The 10,935-nt window shown below is 34.6% G+C and overlaps 1 protein-coding gene across 3 annotated transcripts in view; it reads left to right on the top strand.

The window, feature by feature from the left end:
- The window catches only part of KLC1 (kinesin light chain 1), a 48,357-nt gene that overhangs the window by 35,429 nt on the left and 1,993 nt on the right, over nt 1–10,935 (top strand). For 2 of the 3 annotated variants that reach the window (XM_074583870.1, XM_074583869.1), the window contains 2 exons: nt 5–115; nt 4,059–5,109. In XM_074583870.1, coding sequence (XP_074439971.1) covers nt 5–115; nt 4,059–4,064 — 117 coding nt within the window. In that variant the 3' untranslated portion in view covers nt 4,065–5,109. Of the gene's footprint in view, nt 1–4; nt 143–4,058; nt 5,110–5,450; nt 5,582–10,123; nt 10,191–10,935 lie in introns of those variants that run through there. The other variant, XM_074583868.1, reaches the window with a different exon arrangement.

Raw genomic sequence — 10,935 nt, 5'->3', positions numbered from 1 at the left:
ACAGAGAGTTGCTGAAGTGCTGAATGACCCTGAGAGCATAGAGAAAAGGCGAAGCCGAGAAAGCCTCAATGTTGATGTGGTAAAGTACGAGAGTGGTCCTGATGGAGGCGAGGAAGTGAGTATGAGCGTAGAATGGAATGGGGTAAGTACAGTACACAGTTTAAGAAAATAGCCTAGATAAATTATCACCATAACAAAAATGGTTGTCCATTCACCAGCCTATCGTATTTTCAGTAGTTTCTTGGTTGATCTACTTTGTATTTTGTAATTTTGCAGAATCAATTAAGAAATGGAGAGTAACATTTTGTTTTTCATAACATGTAAAAAAAACTTTAAAATTTTAAAACATCGTTTCTATTGTTGTCCTGAATGGTGAAATTTCTTCAAGAATCCCAAGCAGTTGTATTTAAGTTGTTTAATGCTGATTGAGTGTCCTGGTGTATGGTCTGGTGTACAATTGCTTGTCAGTGGTTTCTTTTTATTAGTAGAAATATTCTGGCAATTAACTTAAGTTTGCTTTTGTCCTTTTGATGCCATATTTACCTGTATTTTAAATGTTTCTTTAAAAATACTGCATCTGTTGGAATCACAAAGCACATTTGCTATGGAGATGTATTAAGTGTTAGCAGTTTTAGAGTAAATTGAAGTGATCAGTCTAACACTAAAATAATTCCAATCTCCTCCTTATCCAACTTGATAGAAAAAAGAACATAACTTTTCAAACTGCTATACAGTACATTTTAAGAGGCAGTGCCATCACGTAACAATGTGATAGTAACTTCACATTTCTTAAGTGAATATTAGCATCACTTTCCTGTATTAGAATTGGACTGGAGTCAAGACTTGTTCCTATTTGTTTCCCATATATTTGCTTCATGGTATAACACTGATTTTCATAAAGTAAAAAAAGTATAATGTGATTTCGTAGGCATTTTTCTAACCATTGTTTTCCCATATTTGAAAGACAGTGCAAGCTTTCAATTAGTGATCTTGCTTATGTAGTTGTGTGCTTCTGACACTAGCTTTCCCATGCTTTATCCCATTGCTGGCAATGGGATATATATTGCACTGTTAACTGACTCCCAGCTGCAGTTCTGCTGAAAATATTCTGTTAGATTATAAAAGTGCTATCACCTGCTTTTCCTGTATGGGAGGGGAAGTGGCCTACTTTGCAATATTGAGTGTTCTGAAGTTTCATGTCTCTCACAATAGCTATCTTTTTTTTCTTTTTCTTCTTTTTTTCACCACATGAGACAAAGTTTAGTATTCCAAATAAACCTTCATAAAACACGTACTGCTTTAGTCTTAAAGGAGCATGTTCTTTCCATCTTTGCTTTTGTCCCTTATTATTGTTTTCTTGGCATTGGTGTTCTCAGTGCCAAGACAGTCAATCAGCATCTAATGTGAATAATACTGCATCATTAATAAAGCCAAAGTAAGGTTGGATAACTCTTTTTTAATTCTCATTTTGCCCATTCAGCGTTAGAACTGTGTACTGTACTGCTCCCTTAATTTTCGCTGTACTTTGCATGACTATATGTTCTAAATGGATTAAACTTTTTTCTGTTATTGACATTAATTAAACAAGCATGCAGGTTTTGGATTGAAAAGGCCTTCTGGAAAAGCAATAGACAGTATTTCTAGGTCAATATTTTAATCAAACTCAGTGATAAAATTTGTTGATCTGAAAAATTAAATTTTGACCTGTCAAGGCAAACAAACTTAGTGTGCTGAAGTGGCATTGCTTTATTCTCATCTTCGTTTTTTTCTTGGTTTTCCGCCTCTTAAGAAAAGATATTTTGTATTACGTCTTTTACGTGAAGTGGGCAACTCTCCCTCTACCCTGCTAGTGTTTCTATCTCAGTGCTTTCTTCCCTCTACTTTATATCACGTAGTGTTTGTTTTTTTTTTTTTTACCCCTGTGCGTTCCCTCCAGACAAAATATTCTGATTCATAAAATATAGTAGAATTTTTTTGTCAGGCAGATACTTCTGTGGACAGAGCCTGAAGAGAGGCATGCCTTTTCCCTTTAAATTCATCTGAACTGATCAAGCTGACTCATGTTCTTGCCTGTCAGAGAATAGGTGGCATGTATAAATTAATAAAAGATTACATTGGAAGATTCATTGTTGTTTAGTGATTTCCATATGGAACATAATCACTATTAAGCATTGTATGCTTTGATGTAATGTCTTACATTCTTACAAAATGAACTGAAATATCTATTGGAAGTAAATCTGTCATTAACTATTAAAATGAACACGTTAAGTGAGGTTGTGTAGTGCATATTCGCATGCTTTGTGTAACATCCATCCCTTAAAGTTAACCAAAATGCAAAGGACTACTTGCCTTAAATATTCAAGGTGGAAATCCCAAGATTTTTAGCCCTTACTATATCTGTATATTAAAAATGACAGTGGGTATCTGTGACTGGCATTTTTGTAAGTTGATCTTGCAGCCAGTTGGAGGACAGATAAAAATCTTTGTAGTATGATAGTGTTTAGTTTAAGATCGTGTTTTTAGTGTGAGAGAGTATCTTTTATTGTTCTAAACCATGTGCTGAAAAAAGACAGACTTTTGGGTACATCAGTCCGCTTTCAGGTGTGAAACAAAAGCAATAAATTTCACTACCACAGACTAGCTGGAAAGAGTTGCTCTTCTTTAATACGAAGGGCCAGACAGTCAGAGCAGCATCGTAGCAGACAACTACAAAGCACAGGAGGTGTAAGCAAAGTAATAAGGTGACTCTCATTCTGAGTGACATCAAAATTGGCAATTAATCTTTTTCATGGAAATGGATATCTCAGTGATTTTTTTCGTTGTTTGCACTGGATTTAGGATATTTTATTTTTTTTTATCCGAAGCTCATGTTTTAAAGGGGTTTTAAAGGTAATCCTGCAGTCAGTGTTTAACTTGGAAGTTCAGTGTTTTTATTTTAGATTTGAAGTACCCAAAAGCTTGTCTGCTTATTCCTAATGTGCTAGTTAGCATAATAAAAGTTATACTCTGTATCTACCAAATTGGTTTTGCCTTTGTTCATTTGATCATTAATACTACTATAGCATCACTGGTTTAAGACCATAGGAATAATTAGCCTTTTTACTGATCTAATACTTCTGATTTGGAATTCAGACTTCAATTTATTCTGTCCTGCAAAGCTGAAGTTCACTTCACTTTTAAAAGCGTGAACACTATGCAATTTAGTTTGAAACAAATACTCAGTTAGATTTTGATCTTCTAATCACTTGGTGGCAAGGCATTTTGCTATTTGCAAGAGTAATTTTAATTACTGTTCATTCCATTGCTATAGGTAAAGGTTCTCAAAACAGTTATCTTAATAGTATCAGTAACGGTTTCTGTACTTAACACAGAGAATGAAAAGCATGTGAATTGAACCACAGCTTATATTTAAAGGTGGATTCTTTCAGCTGCCTCACTGCATATGGGAAAGTACAGAAGTTTCCACTTGGATAACATATATACATGCATATATGTTCTAAGAAATACTCGTGAGGTCAGTTGGATTCTAATTCCTTAAAGGAATGCGCAGAATTTTGTCTGGAGGTAGGGGAAGACCTCTTTCTTCTTGCAGCTTTGTTTTGAGGAAAATTCCTGACAGAAGTTAAAGCTGAAATGAATGCACCTTGCTCTGTTACTTTTTTTCTGGTTGGGTTTTTTTTCTTCTTTATTTTTATTTCTGTGTTCATGTCAGGTGAAAAAAAAAAATAATTTCTTTGTTTACAAAATGTAACACTAAAGCTATCCCTCCTTAAGGGTATTTTGTGTTTTATGCAAGTACTAACTTAAAGAATGCACAGCCTCTTTCACGTTCATTTGTACATTGCATATTAGTGATACAGATGAAACTGTATAAAGAAGTACATTGCGGTAATTGCAAGGGCCTGCACTTTGTACTTAAGGGCAGTCCAAATACTTACTCCAGAAAAAATTGTTTTGAATGTGACCTAGAAATACTGTAAACATAACTGTTCAAAATTGAAAACTGTTGAATTTTTCCCAACAGTTTCATTCAGTTTTTCTCTCTCCATTTCTGACAGGCCTAGATGCCTTTTGTGATTCTTATACTGTCTCCTGCATGACGGGCGTGCACCATCTTCAAGCTTTAACTTCTCTCTTCAGTACTGACTGCTGTGTTTTAGCAAACCCCTTAAGATTCTTGTCAGAGCTACACTTCCCTGTAAACTGGCCATTCCTTCAGTGCTGGTGTCTTTTTTTTGGTTTTTCTATTTCTGTACACGTGTAGCTTTGCCAGATATGTATCTAGTCATACAAAATGTTATTACAACCATTTGCTGTGTAATACATTAGTAAAAAAAAAAAAAGTAACAATGAACTTTATAAGTAGCTGTTCACTATGGAAAAAAGGTAGCTAAAAGTATCACACAAGGTATTATTGAAATGGCATGATGGTGATCTTTACAGGAGAAAAACAAAACCCGTAACAGTAAGGCATGTTCTCCAAGTGCTTTAAAATGTATTTAGAGACCTATTACGCGGTTAACATCAATATGGAACTCTGGATGTCTTCACTTATGATTATTCTAAAGTAGCATTGCTGTTTAGTCTTTGTGTGAGATTTTAGCAATTATGCTTTTCTCTACTAATCTTGGTGTTCAGTGATTTGTGTATTTGTCTTTCTAACTTCTAATAAACTCACTCCAACTCAGGTGTCTGTCTTTGTCTGCTTAGTAGTACTTTACTTTCTTCTTTTACAATTCTTCTTTCTTAATGACATAGGATTTCTATGAAGTAGGAAGTGGTCACTTCTAATCTTACTAAATTGTTGGGGCTTTTGGTTTGTTTTGGTTTTTGTTTTTTTTTAAAAGAGCAAAATGTTGAAAAACAGAATTGTGGTCAGTTGGAAGCTGCTTTGATCAGCGTAGCAGTGTAAAACATGAATGCAATGTACGAAAAATCCATTTCATCATGTTTTACGTTTTCTTTGGTGAAAGTTAAAATGAAGCATGGGAATTTAACCATACAGGTTTCTGATCAGAAATATGTTTTGTTTAAGGATTTTAGGATTAAACAAACATGTTTGCAAGTATTGTAGATGTTTAGAAAAAATAAAATATTTTTTTTCTGAGACTGATGGAATACTTTTGCTTGGGGCTTGTACTCTGTTAACCACAGTGCGCTCATATGAGATGGTAACATGGTGATGGTGAATTGTTTGGCTTCTGTGGTGGGGTTTTATTAATTAATATGAACTGCGGCTTGAGCACTTTAGAAATCTTTCTTACAGTTTGGAAGGAACCCTTTTGTTTTGGTAAAGTTATAGCTATATGATATTCTGTGTTTAGGTAATTGTATCAAGTATATATTAATAGCAATTTAAAATAATTTTTTCATCAATGAAATGGTTTTGAGCCAGTTTTGGGGGAGGGCAACAAACTCTTGCACTTTCACATTTGTTTAATTTTTTTCAGGATGGCACTGGATCTTTAAAACGCAGTGGTTCCTTTAGCAAACTTCGTGCTTCCATTAGACGCAGCAGTGAGAAGCTGGTTAGAAAGCTGAAGGGAGGAAGTTCACGAGACAGTGAACCAAAGAATCCAGGGTAATTATCTATTCTTAGCTGTACTGGTGTGCCCTCGTTCTGTGCCCTCACTGTAGCCTAGTGCAGTACCTAGGGCAGTGTTTTTTCCCTTTTTACTGCTTTAGCCGCTTGAAGAATAGAAAAGCCTGATGGAATTATTGACAAATGTTAGTTACCTGCAAAATTCTCCTTTTCACACAACGGTGAAGAATAATAAATGTTACTGATTTTTACAATAAAAGCTTAAATACAGTAAACCCACAGCTAACATTCTTGATATAGTTTAATATTCTTGATATAGCTTTATATATTGCTGTGGGTATTAAGAGAATTACCGACTTGAGCCCTTCTCAGTTTCTATTTTTGGAAAACCCAGATTTCAGAGAGCAGAGGAAAATGTTGAAAAACTTGAACCTAGTTGTGCATTTCATTAACATTTTGGCCTCAGTGAAGCCAGTGGTAAAAATTCAAATTTTAATAAGTTTGACTTCTCCCTCTTTCCTCCTTACCATATGATTATGGATTTAGATGTATGTAATATTTCTAATAAATGCATACAAACATTAATCACTGACCGGCAGCTGCAGAGAAGTTGAAATGTTAAAATGTACTGCTCTTTTTCATAATAGCACTCATGGATGTGCTACCCAACATAATTGCTGTCAGTTTTGTGGGGTGTTTTCCCCTTGCTGTGGAAAACTGAAACACGTTTAGTTGACAGAAAGTTGTACGACAGTGTGAATTTGAACTTATGCTTTAAAACAGTTAAATTGGAGAACTTGGAGTAACTTCTGATGGAGCAACTGGATCTATGAGTAAATACAATAGATGGTGGTGATGATGGTAATAGCCGAGACACTGATCTGGAGGCAGGGTCTCAATGTGTTCTTGTAGGTGCTCCAGTGAAGTTTTGCCTTACTGTTTTTATGCGGCTATAAAAATTGTGTACAGCTGCAATACACATAAAATTCTCTTCCTTGCATGTCTGTTTCAAATTCAGCCTGATCAGATTTTTAGAATTGTTAATTAGAATTTCACTCTCAGCTGCCGGATTCTTGATGTTCAAGGTACTAAATCAAACTCAAGGTCAAAAATCCCTTTGTGTTTATTGATAAATCGTTAAGAACTGCCTCTGAGATGACAGATTGAGAATAAACTGTGAGAAACATGTAATTAGAAGAAGGAAATATGTAAATGTAAAATGCTATAGGGAAAACAAGCAAGTGCAAGCCAAAATAGAATAAAAGGGATTTCCTTCTTTGTCTTTAGTGTTAGCATCTTTCTACATTGGTTTTCTGTTTCTGTTCCGTTCTGTCTAGAGTTCATACATCATAGTTCAGGTATATTCTTGTATTAATAGATGCATATATTCATAGCTAATTTTGCATTTTCTCCTTTTTTTTGTGAGACATGGAAAGGTTTTCAGTTTCTTAAAAGCCGAGAGTTTTATTCCTCCTTCTCTGTAGTAAATAGAGCTAACTTTTTCTGCAAGTAAAGTAACTCAGTGATTATAGGTATACAAAATTATGCTTATGTATAATTGAACACATTTGGCTTTGCAGTGTCCTGTAAGAACTCCTCTGCCTTTATATTGTCTGCACGTGGTAGTATTATTTGACTAAGGTAGAAATAATCAGCCCACATTAACATTAATTACATTCTGGGGTCTGTATCACGAGTTAAGATTGCCTCAAATAGAGACATTAATGTGAAACAAATTTGAAAACAAAGCAATATCTTTCTTGCTTCCCTTTTTTTGACAAAATATTCTTGGTTTTTAGATGTCTCTGTAGTTCTTAAAGAATAATTTATTCTTAAAACTTGCAATAAGTGTATTGCATTGACAGGCTTTTATGTAGATACGCACTTTGAATGTGTAAGACGAATATTACAATTTCTGTTCTTGTAAGATATGGACATTTTTTAATCCTAATTTATATTTGCATTTATTATTAAAACCAGCTAAGATTCCTGGTATTAAACACTAGCTTTGTAGATCATGAAGCATAGCTGTACATACTGATACTCCAAGAAACTGCTTTGATTTCATTTTCTGAAGAAACTTTAGTAAATAGAGTTAATTATTTTTTTTTCTGCTTCTGAGTTTAATGAAAGGGATACTTGGTTTTTGTTATGCAAACCTTTGGTTTCCAGTGCGTTTGGTAGCTGAATATTACCGTACTGACATAGCATACATATAAATCGCTTTTGCTATGAAGTCAGCTGCTCTAGGTAGAAGACTTCTGTGCCTCCCTCCTTACCAGTACAGCTCTGTGTTCCCTGCCTAGGTCTCTGTGAAGGCTTTATTTTGAAATTGATTTCCACCTGTTGCTTATACTGTGCTTCTGTAAATAGTAATTGTCAGGGCGGGTAGGATTCTGAATGAGAAATAATCAAATAGAAATACACTAATAGCACCGCATGAGAGACAGACTTAGTTTTCATGTTGTTGCTTGATACAGAGGGTTGAGAAGAATAAAGTGGAAAACTCATCAGGGAAATTGTTTCTTTGAAATAATGCAAAAGCCTTTTTGACAAAGAACAAGTCTCTTAAGAACTGTTCTTTGAAATACGCAATACCTGAAGCATGGTATCAGTTCGTTCTTTCTTTATCATATTTCAGAATTCAGTTCTGTAATAATTTAACTTTGCCTAATTAGTGTTAGGTTTGATTTTTTTTCACTTTAAAAGTTTTGATCATACGGCAGAACAGTTAAGATTTGTAATTTAAAAGTAAAAAAGCCCACCTCTTTCATAATTGCTATTACTTATGCATCAGAAAAACAACTGCATGCTATTTGTGCAATCCTGTTTCTAACATGGAGGGAATTAAAAGTGCACTTGCTAGAATAAAGTTCTTAAGTACGCTGATTTCAAACAAAACAACCAAAAAATCAACCCACATACAAACAAGTATCTCATGTGTGATTAAAAATTCCTCTTTTTTTTTTTTTTTTAATTGGCACTTCAACAAGAACCTAAAAATATGTGTGTAAATTTTTACTGGTGGATATTCTATTTCTCTGGAATGTTTTCCATAAACCTTTATGCTCTTTTGAAGAGTTTTATGTAATGTTTTGTTTGTGTTTTACAGATTAACTTACTTTGGCTTCCGTATATAACCTCTGTTGTACATGTTTCCTTGAATAAAGGAGAGGTGTATACCATGCATGAGTCCTTGCTTTGTTGTTGCTAACACTCATGTCAAATATTTTAAATTGTATGCGTTCTAGATTTTGAAACGTTCAGATTTAATGCTAAGAAAACCCAGTAAGCCCGTGGCAGCTGTTGCCTGTGTTTGTTAGTGTTTTGGCTCTTTATTCTGCTAAGCCTTTGCTTTATGAAAGCATTTAAAACTCGTGCTTGACTTTGACTGTTAGTAGTCTTGCTTCAGTAGAAAGAAAAACTGGTTTAACATCTAATGTGATCTGTATGGATAAACCTTTCCATGTTCTTGGAAGGCATTGGAAACTTTGGATCGGCCAGTTGTCTGTAAAGCTGTAGGGAGCACTGCAGGATTAAGGCCTCATTGTCTTGTGAATAGTTCATTAAAGATATATTCAAAGCCCTCATTTAGTAGTATTGAAATAGTTGAAGAGCAGGGAAAAAATCAAAGCAAACATAGTACATTTCGAGTAATGTACAGACACTTTGGGATAAAGGACACCAGACATTCCTGTTGTAGTCGCCATGATGATAGAAATCTTAAGGCTAATCTTGAATTTCATTCCCCACACTATAAAAAATATTTTTTGTTAAATTTTGTATATGTTTGAGAAATGTAGGTAAATTATTAATCCTCATCTCAAACAGCAGTAGATATTACATTTAATGCAGTGGTATTTTGGCTGTCAGTAGCTCCTCTGTAGGTGATTGATTTTTTTTTTTTTTTTTTCCCCTCATTTGTTGCTTTCAATACAATATTCAAAGGTGGTTGTTGTTACCAGTGCTCAGGGCGTTGTAAAGCCAAAAGCACAACCAGAGTTAATAGCAGCAGCCATCTTGGTTTCCCTAACTTTGCAATGTTTAAAATAAAAGATTTTAAAATGTTTATTGAAATTTATTCTGAAGACTTACCTAAATGAGGCAGAAAGTACTAAACTAATGGTTGTTGTAGCTTTTTCAAGTTAAATGCTGCCTACGTGACAAACTTACTCATGTTTCACATTTTTTTCCTAAACTGTCTGAATGTTTGATGTTTTTGTAAGAAGCTGCATAAAATGGAAACTGAGAATTAGTAATTAAAAATCAATGCTAAGTCAGTGTATTAATTTGATATGCTTTAAAAATTGAGATTTTATTTTGCGTTGAAATTAAATCAGTTGCCTGAAATGTTTAAGCTCTGAGGAGCTTGTAATTTTGGGGGGTTTATATGTAATTTGGAACCGAATATAAACATATTCTATGTAGTTATCTTAAAGGGTATCCCTCAGATCAGTTTTGGGGCATTGTTCAAACTCCCTTAACTGTGCATTGCTCGTTGTTATACTTGTGTTTGTAGAGCTGTTAGTTTTCAGCTATTCTGATTGGTTTATCCTTGCATGTTCACTGTCCTGGTTGCAGCATGAAGCGTGCCAGTTCTCTGAATGTTCTTAACATGGGTGGCAAGGCTACTGAAGATCATTTTCAAGTAAGAAGCCCTACAATACTCTTACAAAAATAGATATCGTCTAGTAGGGTTTGGGACAAAAAGAGTATCATAAATAATAAAACAACAAACCCCTAGTGTTTGGTAAGATCCTACTTCAGTAAGGTGTTTAAAGCATACGCTTAAGGCATCGTTCTGTAACACTTCTGTGAATTATGCTTAATTTTAAGCAAGTGCTTAAGTCCAGCCAGTAAAGAGCATTGGCTTTTACGATCTCATGCAGTCTCTGGCATTGGACCTTCTGACTGTTACAGTGGATATGAAACTTCTGGATTCTTACGTTCTTATAAACACTAATTAAAAACAAACAAACAAGAACTTTTAAAGCCCAGTTACTAAGTACTTTTTACTTCAGCCCCTTTATTGCAAAGGGCTTAGTCACCTTAATTGTTGTACATCATTCCCTTAAATGCGACTTCAGTTGTTTCTGAGGTTGTACAGGAGCAGTCTTTAAAAGGTTGTCTCATCCGTGTTATGCTTCTGCTAATATAAAACCTTATTTTGCGTAACTGTATATGGTGTGCCCGATCGCTGCTTTCCGTTTCCTGTTTTTACCTAATAAGTCACTGTTTCTTATATTGTCAAGTAAGCTAGCAATGTTCTGCATTCTAAACACTGTTGTGCATTTTACTAACACAGTAACTGCAACTAATTTTAGGAAGATAAAATTGCTTCTGTACTAACAAAACTCCACGTGAGGATCTTGGTCACTATTTGTCCTGCCATA

This window comes from Larus michahellis, chromosome 4 (assembly GCF_964199755.1).
Source record: "Larus michahellis chromosome 4, bLarMic1.1, whole genome shotgun sequence".
Lineage (NCBI taxonomy): Eukaryota > Metazoa > Chordata > Aves > Charadriiformes > Laridae > Larus > Larus michahellis.
This window is presented reverse-complemented; position numbering and strand designations above follow the sequence as displayed.